The sequence below is a fragment of the Arachis hypogaea genome, chromosome 16 (genome assembly GCF_003086295.3).
Source record: "Arachis hypogaea cultivar Tifrunner chromosome 16, arahy.Tifrunner.gnm2.J5K5, whole genome shotgun sequence".
NCBI lineage: Eukaryota > Viridiplantae > Streptophyta > Magnoliopsida > Fabales > Fabaceae > Arachis > Arachis hypogaea.
Window position 1 is genome coordinate 45,144,524 of NC_092051.1, and position 23,744 is coordinate 45,168,267.

At 31.3% G+C, this 23,744-nt stretch overlaps 1 protein-coding gene across 1 annotated transcript; it reads right to left on the reverse strand.

Moving 5' to 3' along the window:
* Positions 1-8,122: 8,122 nt before the first annotated feature.
* LOC112757044 (short-chain dehydrogenase TIC 32, chloroplastic-like) lies at positions 8,123-12,190 on the reverse strand. Its single transcript, XM_025805642.1, has 7 exons — positions 12,163-12,190; positions 11,688-11,919; positions 11,436-11,515; positions 11,101-11,251; positions 10,578-10,659; positions 8,329-8,413; positions 8,123-8,238 (listed from the first exon to the last, which is right to left on the reverse strand). The coding sequence occupies exons 1-7, from the start codon at positions 12,188-12,190 to the stop codon at positions 8,123-8,125; spliced, it is 774 nt and encodes a 257-aa protein (XP_025661427.1).
* Between the last annotated feature and the right edge of the window lie 11,554 nt (positions 12,191-23,744).

The following is a 23,744-nucleotide window of genomic DNA, read 5'->3' on the forward strand; positions in this document are numbered from 1 at the left end:
TATTTGAAGACCCTTTTGTCAATTTCACGTAAATCAGTTAAAATATACTCTTAGATCGATTGCCAACATCATATTTCATAGGAGAGCAAGATTTTGTTGCCCCGTCGGAACCAAACAGCATCCAAAAATGACACATGTGACCAATGCAAACAACTAAACAACACTTTAAAAAGGAAAATAAATAAATAAAATGACACAAACTATGAAGTAATAAATACATCATTACATGCTAACACTAACAGGGTTACTTAGACCAAGTTTGGAACTTACTTTTTCTTCAGCAATGCTCTCTTTAGAAATATGAGAAACGCCTCCAAAAAATGAAAGCCGCAGGAACCAGTTTGCAAGTCAACAATGCAAGGGCATTCTAGAGCTCTCTGAGCTTTCACCTCATCTAGTCTACAACAACATCAACAATAAGCAAACGTAAGAGTACTGGAAAACAAACGGAAGAAACTACAGACCAGAATTATAAAACAAAGTTTATAAGATCTGACAGAAAGCTTTTCTACAAATTGCATACCAACACATTAATTGGGTATTAGTTAGAATTATTGTATCAATTCCTAAGGCTATCCTGTACAAAATTAATCACAGAACAAGAATTTTTGGTCTAAAACCGCCAGATTCACTCTTAATGGTTCAGAACTGTTGGCCTGATTAATTAAAAACAAGATTAAATTGTAGGTTCAAAGTGGTGTCCAGGTCTAAATACCAAATCCATAGGCTAGCTCATTTCAGGCAGCATTTAGAATGAACATAAAATTGCACCATATGAAAATAGAATGCCAAATGAAGGCAAAATCCAAGCTCTTATGCTGATCAAACAAAGAAATTAGATCAAAAACCTCATTCAAGCATTTTAACAAGCATGAGATATGCAAATTATGTGCAGAATATAGTTCAGTATTCATGGCAGTATTAACAGACACAGTAGGTACAGGTTATACACAGCAACATTCCCAGTTTCAGAAAAATCTAAACAATCAGCCATCATTAATCAGCATTCAATCCTCAAAACAAAAGTCATCTAGCCTATAACCACCTAGTTACTAAAGCAAAATCAAAAGGCAGAATTAAAAAGCAGTAGTAAAAACGAAACAGAAAGTAAAGGAAGCAGGGCAGGGACAGGGATGAAAGGGAAACCTGCGTTGTTGAAGAGAGGAGAAGACGAAAGGAAGTGAGGGCGACGTGGGGAGGGCCGCAACGGCACAGGGGTCTGTCACTACTGGGTGCTGCTCGCCGGAACGGAAGGAGATGCGGCTAGGGCTGGCTCGGTGACTGGGAAGAGAAGAAGAAGGAAATGTAGAACAGAGAGAAGAGGGAAAAAGAAAGAGAGAAATGGAGGAGCGAGCGACGGCGGTGTGGTTGTCGCCGGCGGCGCCGGGGTGGATGGTTGGTGGGGAAGGTGGGTTGGTTGCGGCGGCAGAAGGGGAGAGATGAGAGGATGTTGCAACGCGATGAGGGTTTTTGCGTTTTCAGTTTTCACATTTTCAATTTTTGAGTTTGGAAGATTGAATTGAAGTTAGTGATGTGAATAAACCAGTTTTTATTTGGTTTAAAACTAAACTGAACCATAAAAACTGGTTTTTAATAAACTGGTTTTTATAAAAAACTATGGTTTCAGTTCAGTTTTTTATTTAAAAAAACTAGTTTATTTAAAACAGTTTCAATTTAGTTTCAGTTCAGTTCAGTCAAACCAGTTTTTTTGCACACCCCTACCCATACCCTTGTAGCTACTCCATTTGCTTAGTTGCCACTAACTACCTCCCGTGTTATTCTTTCTCTAATTTCCTAAATTTTTTTTTTTTTTGCAAATAGAAGAAGAATTCGGTTGTCACTCCACTACCAGTGTCTAGTTGTCTTAAGCTTCCCAGCTAGTCTAAACATAGGTAAACCCCTAATGCCTAGCCCAAGTATGCTTAATTAATTCTACCACATCTTCATTCTCACACCATCTTTCTTGAAATTGGAATCTTCTCTTCATTTTCCTCACCTCCCTATCAGAATCAATAAGGAGTGGTTTGTGATCCGAACCCATTTCTTCCAGGTGCATAACATAGCCATTTGAAAATTCTGCCCTCCATTGCATTGACACTAGCACTCTATCCAACTGTTCTTTGATAAAATTGTCACCAAATTGTCTATTCGACCATGCGAATTTATCACATTCGTAACCTAAATCCATCGGTCCTCCTTTATTAATAAAGTCATTAAAACTTCTTATAAATGATGCTGATTTAAGTCTACCCCTTTCCTTCTCATGGTGAGCTTTAATAGCATTAAAGTCTCCCATAATCATAATTTGGTCTCCACCATTCTCAATCAGTTGTAGTAGCTAGCTTTGAGTATTATTCCTCCCTAATAGCTTTATTCGTGCGCAAATAGACCGCTAAAACCTTCCACCTTAGGTTACTTTGCTGAATCTCTAATTCAAAGTGAATCAGAAAATTCTCCTGGTTTAAAATCTGAATACCCACTCTCTCCTTCCATGCCAATGCTAAACCTCCAGATTGATCAATACGATCTACCGTGTAGACTAATTTAAATACTACTCTCCTTAGAACTCTGTCCACATTCAAGGTGCTGTTGTTACTTTTGCACAAGAACAACACCTCAGGAAAATGGGATTTATTAATCCCTTGAATGTTGTGAACTGTCAGGAATTTTTTCAAACTCTGATAGTTCCACGACAGCATCTTCATACCTCCTTGGGTGCCCAATCTTGGGTGACACCCTCCCCCATTGTATCTGTCTTACCGTCCTTCAAACGCTACTTTTTGGTTGTTGAATTTTCTTCCACCTTTGTAGTAATTCATTTAGCACTTGTCACAGGTTTGTAATTTTGCCCTCTCCTAGTTAATATTCACTTTCACCTTCCATTCCCACCACTGAAGATGGTCTAGCTTAAGTGTTAAGAGCACTTTTTAATACCCGGTATATATAATTGATGTCATTGTAGAATTAATAGTTTAAGTAAGTAAATTTCTCTGCTTCTCTTCCTATGGCATTGTCTTATTGCACCTTGCTTATTGGTGTTAATTTAAGTGTTCTTTATAAAATTTGAGAGCTTTGTTGGAATTCCATTGTTTAAAAATAAGTTTGAACTTTAGAATTAATTTTGCATCAGTAGTTTTTTAGACATAACCGATAAAAAATGGTGGAATGCATTGGGTTCTTGTGCAATTTGGAGATATTGATTCATTAACTATGTTTCTTTCAGTACTTCTTTATTTGAACCACTAAGCTTTGATGCAACTTCATCGAAACTATTTTTAATCTTTTATATGTAACTTTGAAATCATGCAGTCTTATAATGAGCTATCATGAAGGCAGGCATGCTCAGATATAACATAACTTTCAAATTATAACTAATGAGTACCCAAATTATTAAACACAATATTTCTATGCTAATACTTTGGACTAAAGATTTTACCATCCATAATGACTTGCAAATAATAAAGTTAGATTTTGAATTAAATTAGGTTTAATTACTCTGTTGGTCCCTATAGTTTCGCGAAATTTTCAATTAGGTCCCTATACTTTTTTTTTCCTTTTAATTGAGTCCTTGCACCAAATTTTTTTTAATTGGGTCCCTACACTTTTTTTTCCTTTTATTTAGGTCCCTATATTAATTTCTTTTTTTTAGTTGGGTCCCTATAAAATTAAGCCAATTACTACTAAGAATGACTTAATTGAAAAAAAAATTAGTGTAGGAACTCAATTAAAAAGAAAAAAGTATAGAGACCTAATTGAAAATTTCACGAAACTATAGGAACGAACGGAATAATTAAACCATTAAATTACTCCAAATATGTTTACATTTATTAACAAAGGAAGCCTACTACTACTACTATACTACAGTACAATTCATTTAGGAATGATATACACAAGCATTCTTTTTTCTTTTCTTTTCTTTTTTTTTCCTACAGAAATACATACTTAAATATAACACCATCTCAAATCCTATGAATAGGGAACTTGAGATTTTAGCTCCAAAACACAATTTCCATTGATTGCATCATGCATACTGAAACTGTTGGGTCTTATTTTATATTTTCTTCTCGAGACATCCATCACAGTGCTCAACTTATCGGCTCCAGCTTGCTAACTAATATAACTGAATTTGGTTGAATTAAATGTTAGCTTATTGCTCCAGTTTGGTCAACTAGTGTTCTAACTTGTTCTTCACACAAAGCCTTTGATATGTTCTCAAGCTCCAATATATTGAAAACCACAACTGTGCAAGTAAATGGGGAAAAATATTATCAAATATATTTAATGAAATGAAAGGTCCACCTTATGTTACTTCAGTAACTATTACTCCCTTCATTCCATAAATCAATGTTATATGGAGAAAGTAACAATTAACATAATTAAGGCACAAACAAGTATATCGCAATAGCAATGTATTGACTCTTCACAATAATAAAATTCAGGCACTAAAGCCTACAAAGTAGACCAAAATATACTAATCAGGAATAGCATTTTCCTCACAAAATGTCAATGCTGTCATGTCCATAGGAGTGACTTCTCTTGATACCAGCTCCCTGAAGGATAAAAGGCATAAATAAGATAAAACAGCATATTTTGATATCTTGAACTGTAATAAAAGAACTAATTGTTCTACAAATTACATAATACAGATTTATTCATCACAAAATTGTAATATCCTGGCAAGTGACAACTCAACGAAGGTGAAGAATGGGTTTATGCAAATTGCCAATAGCAAATGGGACAAAACGTATACAAATAGTTGTTTGGTGCAGTTAACCTTACCCAATTTGGTATGTAGTACATCTTTCTAATCCTGTTGCAGCTACCCATGCATCCTCACAGAAGAAATTCCGACCTCCAACAACAATGGCGGCCTGAAAGATCACATGGAAAGAAGCAGGCCTCGGCAAAACTGAGAAAAGTAGCAGAATACTAGATTTCGAAGGACAATAATGATTTGCTCTAGTACCTCAACACCAAGGCGGGAGGCTATTGCAACTTCTCTTGAGATTGACATAGCTACCTGGAAATTAGCTTAAAAAACAAATGGTATGAGTTTCATCATAAAGCACAGATAGTTACTATAAAAAAATCATAAGGGTGGAGATAGTGATCAGACCTCTACATCAAATAATAACTTAACATTCCATAATATGTTTTACTTTTGAGACACATCAAACTGGTGATTCCAACTTTTCAAATTGTAATGTCAGATGATGCTACAACTACAATGATATTATGGCATATAGCCATATATGTTCTGCTTCTATTTGATGTTGACTGTTATTCCTTAATGTTCTTATACCTCAATAACTCCTGATCAAACACATCACCTGCTTCTATTACATTTGAACAAACATACAATCGAGTAAAGTAACAGGAAAAAATATTTATCAACCGTAAAAACTCATTTAGCATCATAGATGGGATGCTGACCCATCATATTCTACTACTAACCCTAGTTCTTTAAAATTTATTTTCAAGTTTCATGTTTCTTTCGGCTTAGAATTTTGTGTTTCAAGATTTGGGAGAATTTTTAGGTGGAGGATGTTCCTTACTTTAAAGATTTTACCAGCTTATATAATTTCTCTACTTTACATAATCTGCCCAAGAGAAACCTTTCATTCTATTCAAAAAAATTATTTGAGATGGAACTTTCACTTTATTAGAGACACGAGAATTAGAGAATGTGCCTTTTTAATTCATTTGTCAATGTTCTTGTTCATTTTCCATTAAAAATAAGGATTTAGCTAAAGAGAACCCTACGAGCATTGGCTAAGAGAGTTAAAATAAAAACTTTTGACACTTCCAATGTATTACCAATTCAATCAATGCATTGGGAACTTAAAAAATTTGTGTGTTCTATTAAAAATATACTTAATTAGTACTCTTAGGTCACTTGTTAGCAAGACTTAAAAAAAAAACAAAATCTTTCCATTAGGAAACCTCTAATTGAAGGAATAGACATCTTCCTATTGTTGCAGAGAACCAAAAGGGAGACAATGAGGATTACATCAAATTTGAAACAAGAGTATACAAAGTAAATCCCAAGCAAAATGTATAAATATTCAAGGATTAGCGATGAACATGAAATATTAATATTTTTCTAAAAAATAAAACAATTAAGTTTTAGAAAAATATCAGAGAGAAAGATAAATTAGTTTAAGTACAGGGAAGAATGTGAAAAATAGATAGAAGCATATCAATCTCGACTTGGAACCACATAGAAACCCCGATACCTGAAATCGGAAAGTATACTGTAAAAAGTCAAGCATGTCAGCATTCCTGATAGAAGAAGTGAAGGCTTCCCTAGGCAACTCTGGCAAGCAAGAAAAATATCTTAAGGCCAACACTGCTGCTTGAACCTAGTAAAAAAATTTCTTTAGGTAATAAACAGACATGAATTCACAAATAATGGCGATTTAGAACAAAGAAAATCAACCACCTCAGGGAAAGAAACAATAGCATTTGTTGAAGATGCAGCATCTAAGGGAATGATGTTATAAGCTATCAAATCCTCTGTTAACGCAGAATCTGATTCCATGACCCGCTTGAGCTGCAACAGAAAGAAAGCAATTGAAGGAAAGCTCAAAATCTAGGAAATATTTCATTCTGATTGAAATAGACAGTTTTGGAGTGCATAAAATGCTTCCAAAAGTCAAACCAAGATAGTCTCTGTGTTAACTGCAATACCTTGGTAGCCAACTCCATGTTAAACCAATTACGCACATTTATTTATTTAGTTATATAAAATATTTCATGAAGAAATAAGTGAAATGTGATCATGAAGGATCAACTATCAACCTAAAAAGAAACAGTGAAAACTGAAACCAAGGCTAAACCTAAACCTTTCTGTTATTCTTCACTTTTAAAGTATTGGATGCATCTTACTTAAAGCAAAAACCCGTTTCCTCTTCACAGTCTTGCGCTCCAACCTGTATAAGAAAAAAAAGCAAAATTGAGGAAAACAGCTACAATCAATACAAAATAATTCAAGTGATAAAATTAAAGCCACGATAGATAGCAAAGATGTTTTTGAAGTTTCAGTGACCAAGTATTATGTAGTGCCTAATCAATCATTTTGGATAAACAATAAAATATTCGTATTATGTAGTGCCTAATCAATCATTTTGGATAAACAATAAAATATTCTTAGAGGGAAGAAATAGATGTACGAAATAGGAAAATTTTAGCATCTATTTGGTGTAAAGCTCATGATCTTTGCAGAGGATTTTCCCTTTCAAACATGTTGAGAGATTAGAAAGCTACGCGTTATAGATAAATCTTTTGCTTTGTTTTGATTTTCTATAGTGTATGCAGTGTACTAGCTGCCCCATGTGATTCGATCCGGATTACAAGGATACCAGATTCACAGTCAAAATACTATTCTTCATGAACAATAATTATGACATATACCTCTAAGTTACATTTATTGTGCTATTCCGGTAATAGAAGATCACATAAAATAAAATATAAAACATATTTTCACAAATTTAATAGTGGCCAAAGTTGGATACAGTTTCCTTAAACAACCTTTTGAAACCAAAGCAACCTGTGTCATATATGTTCAACTTTCTTCTCATGTGTAAGATTAGAGACATGAATGACTTCCAAATTCAATTTTGAGAGGACTTGCAGGACTGTATATATCTTCATTAGTTTATTTTGAACAGTCCTGCACATCCTAAACTTTTCTCATCGATTTGGACATGTTAGATTAAAAGATTAAAATTAAAATTTTGAAATGAAGGATGGACTGATGCAACAAGAAACATTACTTTGAAGCTGCATTTTTCTTCAACATCAGCAACAGTTTCTAAAAGCTAGCATTTTATGAAGCTGTATTATCATCAATGGCTAAATCAAACAACATTTGAATCTAATATTGCCAAAATGAGCACAGAATAACGGAAGTTTTCCAAACTGAGCACAGAATAAGGAAGTTTTCCAAAATGCCTATATTCCTGATTCCTGAGTTTCCTGTGATCATCCTTACTCAGGTTAGATATGGAACTATGCATAAATTATATATATTCATTTATTCAATGATATGGTACCATTGAACTGATCACTTAAAAATGCAATAATACCTTAACTGAATCTTGTACTGCCCTTGGATATGGGGTTAAATCATCCTTGGCAGCAATGAGGAGGCATGAAATTCTATAGCTAGTGAGTTCTCCTTGTCTTGCAACCTACTCAAGCATATCTCTGGATTTCTTCCATGAATGTTCATTTGAGCTGGAAATCATAAAGAAAAGAGCAAAACATATGAAGAATAAATAAAGATGATATCCTCTGCATAATGCTGCATAGTGATGTCATAGTTACCATTTACTACACTGGTATGGCAGAAGAGATTGGTGGTAATGGCTCCCGGATGAAGAAAATTTGCAGTAATGTTAGCTCCATCTTCCTGACAACGAAGAAACAAGGAATATTATAGATTATTGCAGACAGTTAACATGGCAAAAGAATAGCACAATTGGAGTCACATTACAGAGAAAGAAAGGTTCTAAAATGAGAAGTAAAGAAAAAAATGAGAAAGAAAGCAAATAAAATGATTACAAAAATAGGCTCTAGAAAAGATGTAAAGTTTGAGGCATTTTAATAAAAAAAATTGAGCATGATTTTTGATAAACCATTATTTTATGATTTATATTGTGTTTAATTGAGTGATTTTATCAAGTCTTTACCTACTTATTCATATAGATTACATGAATTTTATAATTCCTTCCTAGTATTGTTTATGGTTAAAAACTTGCTTCCTAGAAATCTTTAATTAGTACATTTTAACTCTCCTTTATCCCATTCGATGTCGTGATCCGTGTGCTAAGTGTTTCAGGCTTCATAGGGCAGGAATGGCTCGAAGAATGGAGAGGAAGCTTGCAAAATTGGAAGGAACACAAGAAACCAAGGAGATGACTAGCGAACACTGACGCGACCGCATGGCTCACGCGATCGCGCGAAATGAAGAAATCGCAGCGACGCGAATGTGTGCCTGACGCAAATGCGTGGATTGGAGTCTGCATGAATGACGCGAACGCATGGACGATGAGAACGCGTGACAAGAAAAATCGCTGAATGACGCGAACGCGTAGACGACGCGTACGCGTGACCTGCGCGATCTGCAAAAATAACAGAATACGCTGGGGGCAATTTCGGGCCGCGTTTTGACCTAGTTTTTGGCCCAGAAACACAGACTAAAGCTAGAGAACATGCAGAGACTCAATACACATCCACATACATTCAGATAGATTAATATTAGGATTATTTTTTTAGTTTTAGATCTGAATCTAGATTAGCTTTACATTGATAGTTTATGCTTTCGCTTTGGATTTTGGATGCTGAGGAGTCATTACCTCCGTGAAGACATCACTTTAGTTTGTTTCCATATTCCTTTACTCTTATTAGTTGCTCATTGACCCTATTCAAATAAGTATGTTGCATTTTGGATTTATTAATATATGGAGTTACTTTTACTTTTAATTAATTTCAATTCTCTATTTTATTTTATTTAATTTATTATATCTTCTTATATTCTTATGAGCATTAAATCCATGTCAATAGAGTAAATTTCCTACTTGACATGGGGGGTTGATTAAGAGGAGACACTTGAGTTGGAATGCTCAAATGCTTAGTTAAATGGACGTTGTTGGCTAATTCTGTACCTACTAATGCTAGTTGGCTAATTCTGTACCTACTAACACTAGACCTTCCCAAGGGAGATGACTAGGATTTGCGGGTAAGAGTTAGCTCAATCACTTGACTTTCCTTTATTTAGTAAGGGTTAACTAAGTGAAAACAACAACCTCTTTACACTACACTTGAGAAGATTCCAACAAGGATAGAACTTCCAATTAATCATTCCCCCCAGTCAAGGCCTTTTAATATTAATAATAATTCTTAGTTTTATTGCTTTAATTTACAATAATTTTAATTACTCATTATCCAACTCAAATCTTCTGGAAAATTTCTGATTAATAAATTAGCACTCTTTCCTGAAACTCGTTGGGAGACGACCTGGGACTCATACTCCCAGTATTTTTAATTCTAAAATTTGTGACAACCCTTTTTAAATTGAGAAGGCGGATTTTAGCTGGTTGAGAACTGTACTTGCAATGCATCTCGTTTATTAATTTCTTAACTGGTCAATTTCCGCCACCATCAATTTTCATTATATATATATGAAGCAAGTAAAGCAACTTTTTGTACATACAAAGAAGATAAATGAGTAACAATGAGTCATAGCCTCAGAGCTCGTGATAAAAATAATAAAGTTAATATATGACCCTTTTAAAAAATACTACAGTGAACAGACAAAATCAATGTAATAAGAAGTAAACTGAATGGAAACTGAACAGGCACTGATGAAAAGCTCAACCAATTCAACACTACTCAAAATATTTTGAGAGAAACTAGAGATAACCGTAGCCAGCTAAAGTGTTGCATTGTTCTTGTTCTTATTATTATTATTATTATTATTATTATTATTATTATTATTATTATGACTTTGTTAACTGTTTTTACCAAACAACATAAATTACATCACCGTATACAAGAAGCAGAAAAGTTTGCACCTTGAGACATCTTGCGAGTTCATTAGCATGTAACATGTTGGCTAGCTTTGATTGCCCATATGCATGCCAGCTGTTGTAACTATACACAAAAAGGCAGAAACAATTAAATAAACATAATTATCAAGTTGATCAAACTATAGGAATCATGTACTCATGTTTGATTCCACAAACATTTAAAGTGAGCTATCATCTTCACCATACACAAGGAAGCAAGCATATCACATGCATCAAAATTCTATCAGCAGGTCCTGTTTTCAGCACCATTGGAATGGAAAATGTATATGGTGGATACTTCAATGATGATGTCTTCATTGGAAACTATATTTTCTATCTTTATGCCACCAATATTTAGTATTATATAAATTTACTATTTCATAAAAAGGTATTATTGCTGAATTGCATACGGCAATGAGATTAAGTCTCCTGCATAATACTTCTCAATAAATTCCTCTTTCAGAAAACATAGAAAGAGACAGATAAAAAATGACTTGATATAATTTTAATTCAGGTTCTATATTATCTTGATTCGTCATTAATTTTGTCAAAACAAATTCTTTCAGAATATGAAAAACAGTGAGCCTCTGAGGAGTGATTAACAATTCTTCCTTCTTTCTTACTTTCACACGATGTCTTCTTCATAGTATCTAACAAAAGATTTGTCAATAGAAAGTGACCTGTGGAATAAAAAACAATGGATTAGTTTCATCTTACGAAAATATTAGCATGCCGAAAAATTTATATTTTTGGGGGAAGGTTGAAGTGATGTCACCAACTCACAGAGACATCAATTGAATTTCATTTAGAAGACTTCCTAGGGCTTTCAAACAAAAAACAGAGCAGTTCCAATTTTTCATATACCTAAGTGATTTGTGGCAAATTGCAGCTCAATGTTGTCCTTCGATAGCATGAAGGGGCATGCCATAATTTCTGCATTGTTTCTTAAAATCACAAGGAAAACAATCCAAAAGACATTACTACTGCATATTCTTGAATGATCAGGATTAAGAGAGACCAAATGGAGAACATACTAAATACTAAATACATTCGAAGAAGAGAGGAAGACTAACTACTAAATACATTCGAAGAAGAGAGGATGTCCTTTTTTCTTACATGAGGATGTTCAAAGGAAGACCAGAGGAATTAAACTCTGATGCAAATTTCTTGACAGACTCGAATGAACTGAGATCCAACTCCATGGCATCAACTTTAGCAAAGGGAATCTCTTTAAGAATTGATTCTTTTACATCTTTAGCAGCAGCCAAGTTTCCGATCCCCATAACTACGTGGACACCGCGCAGAGCAAGAACACGTGTAGTTTCAGCCCCAATTCCACTGGTTGCTCCTGTTATCATATAATAACAGTAGCGTGATCCAAGAATATTATACTTATCACATCAAATTTGTGAAATTCAAGTTAAAAGCTTGCAAATAAAACCTCAAGTCCATGCATGTCTGACACAATAATGGAGGTTATTAAAGTCGATTTAGGAATTTGCAAGCTAACTCGATAAAATGATAAAGTTAGATATAACAGCATAGGGAGAGGGTACCTGTGAGAGGCCAGAGGCATTGATGCCTTGGGTACCTGTGACGATGGTAGTAAGCCCGGTCATATTACACATGAAAGGAACAGGAGAATTCGTTAGAACTCACCAAATCATGAAGCAGCTTCTGATTGCGCGAAGGAAGCTGACGGCGAGCCTCGAAGCAAGAAGACGACGAGCCCCAGGACCCGCTGCTGGTGACGAAGAGCGCAACGGAGGCGCGCGACTGTGTGCAAGACAATGACGAGACAGAGAGCAACAACGACGACCAGTCTCGAAGACAAGAAAAGGGACGACGACCTTGATTACGAGACCGAAGACGAGAGAGAGCTTGAGTGCGACGCCATAGTGAGACATATGAGAGAGATCGAGCTTGAGAAGGGGAAGAACGATGAAAGAATAATTTTGATTTTTTTTCTCAGATATGTTTTTGTTTTGTTCTTTAAATTATTTGAAAATATAAAATTAGGATTAGTTAAATTCTGAAATTTGATTAATTTAAAAGGATATTTTTGTCTAATCGAATAGAGTAAGGATGTTTAAGATTTTTTATAAAATTAAATAAACAAATATTTTTTATTTTTATTTAATTTAAAGGGTATTTTAGTAAAAGTGATGATATAATATATATTTAAAAAAAATTAAATGCTGATGTAAAAAATAAATTTCATATGACTTATTATTATTGATCCATATTTTAAATGTATGGATACGTATAAATTTATCATCGTATCGAAGTAATCACCAATATTTATTGGTAACGTTTTAGCATTAATGTTTTGGTAATATATAATAGCCAAAAATTAAGATTGTGTTATGAAGCAGACTTGTGATGTCAAATAAAATAATATTGGAGCCTGGTGGAGCCTGCCCTAGAAATCGACGATTCCAATTGGAAGCTAATATCTAAGTGGTCCTTTACGTGTGTTGTAGTTGTAGTTCATGCTTTTATTTTCAAGTTGTTGAGACAAAGCTATATGTGCAAGCAAAGAGAGAACGAAATTGAAGTTCATGCTATTTGAACATTCAAAAATATATAGACACGTGACACATGTGAGTTTGTACAATAATAGACATAGACAATTCAAAAATGAAAAGAGAAATCAAATACCCAAAATTTAGTGTGTTATAAAATAAGATTGCAAGGTTGCATATGTAAACCAATTTAATTTGTCACCTACGTACTATAAGTAGTGTTATATACAGATTGTACGATGTTGTAAGGATTTGAAGCCGAGAATTGGTTACCAAGATGTCACTACTAAGCACATAGTTAGTGCATGTGAAAAGTATATAATGTTTTCAACGTTGATGGCAATTGAATGACAATATGTATCAGTGGCATTTTAAAAATGTTATTTATATGCCAAAATAAACCATTATATATTTTGGTATAAATATATATATAATTTAATTTATTTTTAATCTGTGTTCCTGAGTGATAAACCTGACTTATTGTATAGCTTATTCTGTTTAGAGTTGAGTATGGGATGGATACAGTATACATCGACTTTAAGAAGAATAGCCAGCAGCCATGGACATCTGTAAAGGCACTCCGATATTTAAGTTTTTTTTTTTCCAAAGATAATAGGTTATATTTCATTAATTATTAAAAAATGAAATACAAAGATGTCCAAAAGCAGGACAGCATAATAAAAGGTGGGGATTTCCCAAAAACACTACACTGAAGGTATTCATCCAACGGTGCGTGGTCGAAAAACGAAGAAAAATCTTAAAGAAGAAAGAATGATAAATCCAATTGAATGCAACTAAGAGCTTGCCTCATGGAGATGACGACCTAAACTGGGAGTTCTTTGGATTTCACGGAGCAACTTGACAGAGCTTGCTAGAATGGCAGACGGCATAGAAGTAGAACCTTCAAAAATCAACTGGTTGCGAGCTTTCCAGCAGTTCCAGCAAATGATGGCAAGCAATTGAGGATTACGGTCAGCATTCTTCAACGGGTTAAGTATCTCTGTTGATGCAGTCCACCATGTCCAAAAGTCGTTAGAACTCTGAGGGGGAAGACAGTCACCAAGATAACTCTGAGACCATACGTCTTTAATTCTAGAGCAATCGATCAAACAATGAGTGACTGTTTCCGTTGCTTTATGATAGCAGGGGCATATTGGTGATATAGATGGGATGCGGTGATGAATCTGAGCAAGCACCGAAAGTCGGCCATGGAGAGCTTTCCAGATAAATAGCTTAATTTTGTGAGGCAAATTCAACTTTCATAGATCAATCCACGGCTTTTTCTGCTGCATATAATTAGGGCAAAGCTCCAGAGGCGGATGGTAAAATAAATAGCCAATTCTGTAACCTGAAGCTGTATCATATTGCTTGGATTTGTTCAATTCCCATTGCAATTTGTCCCTACTCTGCTGAATTTTAACTGACAAAATCCTGTTTGCAACGTCATGGGGAAATAATTCTTGAATGAGATTCTGATTCCAATTCCTATCTTCAGTAATTAGATCTTTAACTCTTGGAACCAACTCAGAAATAGCCTGTCTATTTGGCATGTCAGAAATCATTAAAGGATACGGAGGAGGCAGCCAAGGATCCTCAAAGGTTCGGATATTCTCACCAGTACCCACAGCCCAATTAAGACCTTTTTCAACAATCTTTCGGCCTTCCAGTATGCTCCTCCATCCCCAAGAAGGTAAGACTCCAATTTCTGCCGTTATAGCATTACCATTGCTAAAGTATTTACCTCTTAGGATTTTTGATAATAAGGAAGTAGGCTGTGTTACAAGTCGCCAAAACTGTTTGCCTAAAAGCGCCAGATTTTGGATTCTGAGATCTTTAAATCCAAGGCCTCCTTCTTTTCGTAGGCGAGTCATAGTGTCCCAGCTAATCCAAGCCATCCGCCTTTCAGAACCTTTTTGTCCCCACCAGAATTGAGAAAGTAGAGAGTGAATTTCTGAAATTAAACCATCAGGCAACTTGAAGCAAGACAATGTATAAATAGGAATAGCTTCTCCCACTGCCTTAAGCAATACGTGTCTACCACCTGACGAAAGAAGATTGCGCTTCCACCCTTGGATTCTTTTCCGAACCTTTTCTTTAATCATACTAAAAGAAGTCTTTTTCGATTTAGAGACTGTAGAAGGCAAACCAAGGTATTTATCCTGAGCCCCAATATGATTAATATTCATAGAGTTAGCCAGTAGTGTACGAGTAGTGGAGGGAGTATTGTGGCTAAAGAATACAACAGATTTATTAAGATTTACCCTCTGGCCACTGATGCTTTCATAAGAATTCAATAAATGCAAGATATTTGAACATGCTTCAGGATTAGCCTTACAGAATAAGATGAAATCATCAGCAAATAGGAGGTGGTTGACCTTGGGACATCGCCTATGTATCTGAAGACCCTGAATTAGTCTATTTTGTTCTGCCTTGTGTAGCAAGAAGGAGAGACCTTCTGCACAGAAAAGAAAAAGATAGGGGGATAGAGGATCTCCTTGTCGAATACCTCTATTTGGTTTGAAGAAACCATAAGGTTGTCCTTCCACAATAACAGAATAAGAAACAGTTGTCACTAATTCTCGAATCCACATGATCCACCGGGAGTCAAAACCAAACTTCTCTAATATAAACCAAAGAAAGTGCCATTCCACCCTATCATATGCCTTACTCATATCTAATTTTAGCGCCATTTCATTTTCGAGACCCCTTTTTTTGTTCTTCAAGTAATGCATACACTCGTGAGCAATTAGGATATTATCAAAGATTAATCTGCCTTTAATAAAAGCACTCTGCGTAGGGCTAATTAGTCTATTCATCATACCCTGAAGCCTATGTACAAATACTTTGGAGATAATCTTGTAAAAGACTGAGGATAGGCTTATTGGTCTTACCTGAGTCATATCTTTAGCATCAGAAATCTTGGGAATAAGACAGATCTGAGTGTGGTTAAAACCTTTCAAGATTCTGCCCCCAGAAAAGAAGCTCTTAACTGCTCGAAACACATCACCACTAAGTATGTTCCAAAAGCTTTGAAAAAATTTTGCTGTCATACCATCATCTCCTGGAGCACTTTGAGGATGAATGCTAAATGTTGCGCATTTCACTTCCTCCATAGTCACTGGTCTTTGAAGCCTACGGTTCATGTGAGCTGTAACCTTAGGTTCAAAATCAGTAAACAGAGGTTCAGGGTTCTCATGACAAGTGGAGGAAAAGATATCCTTGAAATAAGATTCAGCCACAGAAGCAATACCAGCATTTGAAGTAGCCACTTCACCATCACTGCTAGTTAGTTGCCAAATTCTATTCCTTCGGGTTCGATTTCTAAATTTCTGATGGAAGAAAGCTATATTCTGATCACCAGATTTGAGCCATTTGACTCTAGACTTATCTTTCCAATGAGATTCCTCATTTTGCAATGTTTTTTCAAGTTTGTCCTCTATTTCTGAAATGATGTCGCCTCCATGAATTCCTGCTAAACGAAGTTCCTCTAATTATGACTGTAGTAAATCAATCTCCACCTTCGAATTAGATCTGTGTTCTTGCTGCCATCTGAAAATCTTATGCCGACAACGCTTTATTTTTGAGCTAGGATATACATGGCTGAACCATCAATCTGTTCATGCCAAACCTCTCTAACAATTTGCCTTATTTCATCATTGGAACACCATCTTTCTTGGAATTTGAATCGGCGTTTAGATATCTCAGTTCTCGGATTAGAGTCTAAGAGAAGAGAGGCGTGATCCGAGCCTGATTCTGACAGTCTAAGAATCGTTGCATTGGGATAGAGTTGCTGCCAATCAACTCCTACCAGGAATCGGTCCAGTCTTTCCTGTATCAATTCATCACCCCTCCGTCTATTTGACCAAGTGAATGGTCTTCCGACCATATTAATATCAATCATGGAATTATCATCAATAAAACTATTAAAGGTTTCAATAGAAGAAGGAGATTTAGCACCCCCACCTTCTTTCTCCAATTGATTAGAAATGGCATTAAAATCTCCCATTAACACAACCTTACCATCGAACTGTTGGGTGACTGAAGTTAATTCAGCAAATTGAGCCATTCTATGTTGATCATTTGAACTGAGATAAACACCTAGAACACCATAGGGATCATTAGAACCAGCTGTCAGAACTGATGCCGCAATGAAAAATCTACCATGCTGTAAAATCTGAACAGTGCAACCATCCCTCCATGCCATTGCCAAACCCCCTGATAATCCATCCGGATCCACAATAAACCATTCCTTGAAACCACAAGATCTTAGTTTTCCTTTAACTTGTCGAGATTGATTTTTTGTTTCACAGATAAAACCAATCTCGGGGGAGTAGGATTTGCATATCCCTTTAAGATTGTGGATTGTCAGGGGTCTCCCCAAACCCCGATAATTCTACGAGAGCAGTTTCATATTTCTTTGGGTGCCATTTGAAGGCTGATACCCTCCACCGTCATAGCAATTATATGAGGGTTCTGAATCTCTGATTTGTTGCTCATGGTGTAGAGAAAATCAGAATTGGTATTCAATGATTCCAAAGAGAAATAAGATATATGGAATGAGTGAATTAGAAAACGGAAATAAATTAAAAGAGTAATGAATTGGGAGAGAAAACGAAAATTAGGGAGCTAAGTGGAAAAGAAATTAAGAAAAGAAAGTAGAAGAAGATGGAAAAGAGTTTGACGAAGAAAAGGCAAAGAAAGGTGTAACCATGGAGGCGGCGCAGTGAAACCCTAGCAGAGCGTCGAGCGCTAGATGAGGAGTACGTACTCCCGCTATGCTAAGATACTCCGACATTTAAGTTAGTAACGATAAAAAATAGATATGATATTATTCAAAGTAAATAGTGTATCTTTTACGTATTTATGATGATTTTGTATTTATCGAGAATTACCTTTTCGGAGTAGTTGAGATATTTCCTAATATTTTGGTAACAACTCTCAATCTATTTATACTGTTACAGCATAAATTTTCTCTAACTAAAATAGGTCACGTTCTATTTATTTATTCAGATTTTAATTTATAGGTATAACTGTGTTAGGTTATAATTTTTTTGAGCCGAATTATAGATTTTATTGGCTGAGTTATAAAAAATGAATCAAAATTTGTTTAAGTAATAGGTGACTGTTATCGAGTAACACGGAATAAAATAGATTATAACGATTGAATTATTGATCTAACGACTTGATAATTTGATTTATTAAATTTCTAACATTCTTTTGACTTAATTTCGGAATTATAGAATTATAGTGATTATCTCAATCTTTATTTTATATTTCAATCATTTTGATAATTTTAAATGAATCGATATATATATATACAAAAATAGTATTGGTTGCAACCGGGAGTATTGTCATTTGGATTATCCAATTTACGCATGCACTGTACTTAAAGAGCATCACTTGAGAGAAAAAAAATAATTCAACTAAAAAAACAGAATTTTTTGGCTTTTTTTTTACATAAATTAAAAAAAATTAATTGCAACATATATATAAATTTAAAATAAAAAAAAACTAAAAAAAGCACTTTGTTTAAAATTAAATTCAAATATAAAAATATTAGAATCAAATCTAAAAAAAAAAAAAGTCTTAAATCTTAAATCTCAAATTCTAAAACCATAAATTGTAAAATATTAAACCCCTAAATTCTAAATTCTAAAATTCTAAATTTTAAATCCTAAAATTATAAACCATAAAATTTTAAAATCTTAAATTTTAAATTCTAAACCTTAAAATTTTAAATTATAAATTCTAATAAATTCTAAAATTATAAAATTCTAAATCCTAAATTAATCTCTTAATAAGAAATTGACATAATTATCAAAGTAGGAAGAAAATTAAAAAAACCTAACAAATTGAGAAAGTGAAGAGGAAGTTACAAAAGCGATAAAAAAATCTTTATTATTAAATTTAAATTAGATTTAACTGGATATAATTTTCTTAAAGTAGGAAAATGTGTGGTTAAAAAATTATTAAAATTAAATTATTATTAGATACAAAGGTCGAATAAAGGCTAATACATTAAAGGATAAATAATTTTTCTAAAAAAAATTGAAAAAAAAAAAGCCGTAACATACAACTGAACTTGAAATAGTTATTATGAGAAGTTGAATGATGTGAGTGATGTATAGATAGTCAAATAGGGATTTGGAATAACAAGATAAAGAATTTGGAATTAATGATTAGTTTATATTTAAGTAATTCTCTTAAGCTTTTCTAAAATTTAATTTTTAAAAATTAATGAAAAGAGACAAAATTAACTCACATTATTGACACTAGCTAGATAGTGTACTAATGAACGCTCATGCAAGTTTGTGTTATATCTTGATCTATAACTAGTGAGAAGTTTGCGATGATCTATAACACCACAAATCAGTCACCAAAAAAAAATAACACCACAAATCACATGTTCTTACTTTACCTACTATTTCTTTTATCCTTACATTTTACATGAATCAACCACCTCATAAATATATGGCAGCTACTTCTATGAAGATGCCAAAAATATTTTTTTATGATGATTCTTGTTTAAAAAGTGTAACTTATTTATTTTGCAACACTTTAAATAAAGGTAACACTTTTACTTCAAATAAAATCAAGTCCTACAATCTATCATCCAATGATCAAAATGATATATTTTCACATGATGACAATCATTAAATCTTCATTGGAGTAGCCACCTAAATATATTACATATTATGCCTTTGCACTATAATAAAAATATAAAGATGAACAAAATAATTAAATCTTATCTTTAAATATAAATATTATTGAATTTATTTATTTAACTACTTAATATATTAAAATTGGGGTTTTACCCAATTTATGAAAGTGAGGTGTCAATTTCTTATAAATCCATTTTTCTACTAAAATGAATGCATTATTTTCTCTTCTAAGTTTATTTTATAAAAATATTTTTATTATAATTATACTATAATTAGTATTTAAGTAATAATGCATAATTATACTAATTTAGAAAAATATCTTTATTATAGTTATATAAAATTAATATTTAATACATTATTAAACTACTTATCAATTATCAATCAAAAATAATAATAATAATAATAATAATAATAATAATAATAATAATAATAATAATAATAATAATAATAATAATAATAATAATAATAATAATAATATGATAATGGCACCGGTTATTAATAACCAATTTATATTTTTCTAAATAAATTTATTTTAAAAAAATATTTTTATTATAATTATATTACAATATTACAATTAATATTTAATGAATAATGCATAATTATACTAATTTAAGAAAATATCTTTATTATCTATCTATTCTATTTATTCTATTATATAACAATCGGATTTTTTACTCAATAATGGATCTGATGTGGCATGTTCTTGAGGTGTTTTCTTATTTATTTCATTTAATTCGTTAAAGCAAATCAATTATAATTAATTAATTATATCAATTAATTAATTTGATTAGACATTCAAATCTCACCATTTATTATAATTTATATGAATTGATTAATTATAATTAATTATATCAATTAATTAATTATTTAATTTGATTGGAATAAATATCAAATTATTTAATAAATAATAAATATGATAACGAAATATATGAATTAATTTACTTAGTTTATTTTTTTCAATACCATCTATTTATACAAGATCAAATATTTTTTACTCATTCGCTCTCTTTTCTCTCTCTCTCCCTCCCTCCCTCTCTTCCTCTCTTTCTCTCTCTCATGTTTAAGGTACAATTTTTATAATTTATTTAATTTTTGTTTTTTTATCTTTATTTATACATTTCATTTTTTTTATTTTTGTTTATTTTAATTGCTTATTATTAGGTGCATACTTTTTTTTCTTTTAACTTCTTATTAATAAAAAAATGTGTCATCTTTACGTTGTTTTTAAATAATCTTACTATAATTTTGTTTTGTAATATTCTATTTTGTCATGTGTACTTCAATATATATATATATATATATATATATATATATATTCTTTTTTTTATGATTCACAATTTGATTTATATGTTAATGCTTTTATTGATTCTCTTTTTTATTATTTTTGTGTGTGTCTCTTTGTTGCTCTTTATTTTATTTATATTTATTGATTTCTCTGTATTGATGCTTTTTTTATTTGAATTATCGTGACAATTTAAATTGTATGTTGTGATCCATGTGATATTCGTTAATTTGGTGTATCTTTTTAGATGGTTTATGTTATAATGTGTTTAAGGAGTTGATTTAAAATTATAATATGATATATAAATTTATAATATAATTTATAATATGCTAAATTTTGTTAAGGGTATTATTATTTTATTTAAAGATAATTTAATTTTTTGTAATATTTTTATAAAAGTTGATTAATAGGTTCTTCTTTAAAATATTTTTTTTTGAAAATTGTTTAATAAGATTATATTTTGATTTTTCTCTTTCATCTTTTGTATTAATTAATTATATTAATCTTCTATCGTAATACATTTTTTATCTATTCCACACATTATTTTTTCTATTTTCTTTTACTTTTTTTAATTGCTATTTTTACTTTATTTTTAATTATTTATTTTACTTTTACTTCTCATATATAGATTTATTATAATTCATCACATACTTTTATTTTGTTTAGTGTGTTTTTTTAGTCTGTGTTTAATATAATAATCTATAAATATCTATTTTATTATATAAAAATTAAATTTCTGCACTTAATGATAAAATTGTCGTGGCATGTTTCTGATGGTGTTTTTCGATTTATTTCTTTTAACTCATTAAATTCAATTTATTATAATTTCTATCAATCAATTAATTGTAATTCAAATTGAATGATTATTTTGTTACGAAATTATTATTTCCTAATCTATTCATTGGTAATACATATATTAATTATAATCGCAAATTTAAATTGAGTTATTTTACATTAAATGACTTATATAATGGCCATCTCATTTATTTTCATAAATGCTGAATTAAATAAGTCATTATTACTTTTGATTTAGAATTAATTGAGAATAAAACTAGAGATACTATTTTATTTGGCTTTAGGATTTAATGGGCGTCACACTCAAATATAAATAATGACTTTCGAATTTTGGTCTCCAACACATCAAAGCCACATCCGTAACTCTTTTTTCATAAAAGAAATTGCGATTCAACTTTATCAGAAATACAGAAGGTTTTCAAAGAACAGGAGAATGGTCTGAATTTGCATGAATTCTAAATATTCGAACTTACGATATTGTTTCACTTGATTGTCGTTACGAGAATGACTCTAATCTATATGTGTCTAAGGAATAGAATAGATTAAATATTATTTAAGTAATTTATTTCTAATATTGGTATTTGATTAAATTAGTTTTAGAGAAATTTAAATTGTTGACACAATTTATATATTACGACTATTCTTTTTGAATATATTATTTTTATATTTTTTAATATAATTTTTTTCTAATTTTTAAGTTTATTTTCTTTTTTGGATATATGTATCATCTTTTTTTTCTCATTTTATATTTTAGATTAGTAATGTAATTATTAAGAAAAATATATTTAAAAAAACAGAAATATTAAAACATCACTATTTAAAAAAAGAAAAGATACGTGAAAAAAAGAAAAACAAAAAATTAAAGCATCACTATTAGAAAAAACAATGGAGCCGAGATTGAGAAATATATATGAATATAAAAAATAAAAAATTATTGCACGATTGTTGAATAAAAAATAATCATATATATAAAACAAAATAATTATAATAAAAAAATAATTAATATATGTGATTTAAATATTTTTAATAACCGGTAACATGGAGTTTAATAAAATATAGTTTATATATTTTTTATTTATGTATATATATATAATTATTTATGTATATATTAAGAAAAACTTCCGTAATATATATATATATTTAACAAAATTAATATATACGTATACATAAATAAAAAAATTATTATAATTTTTAAAAATTATACATGAACTCTTTTTTTTTTCTTAAATAAATGTATTCTAATTATATTACAATTAGTTCATAAATAATGCATGATTATATTAATTTAAAAAAATATCTTCATTATAATTATATCAAATCAATATTTAATGCGTTATTAAACTACTTATCAATCATCGATATTTTTAATCATTTTAATTATATCAATCAGTATAGTTCTAATTCTCATTCAAGTGCAATAATTTTATTAGGAGATAATTAATGCACACATTAATAGTGACCCAATAAATTTGATAATAATAATAATAATAATAATAATAATAATAATAATAATAATAATAATAATAATAATAATAAAGGTCTACACGGTACATGCATTATATTTTAAAAAGGTAAAATATATTTAAAAAAAATTAGGGTATCAATAATCAATTGTGATTAATATCAATATCAATAATTAATTTTTATAATTATTTTTGTACTACTAAAAACTACATATAGTGTTTTTTATTGTAGAATAAAAAAGGTTGTGATTCATAACATTTTCGTAAATTTATCGTATAGATACAAAATTAATTAGATAACAAATTGAATTTTAATTAATATGTTTTATTTTCTGCTCATATTTTTTCATTAATTATTTTACTTTTTATATTTACAGTAAATATTGAATGTAAAAAAGAAAAAAATAATACTAAATGTTATCTATTTTATTTATTTAGAGTCATAA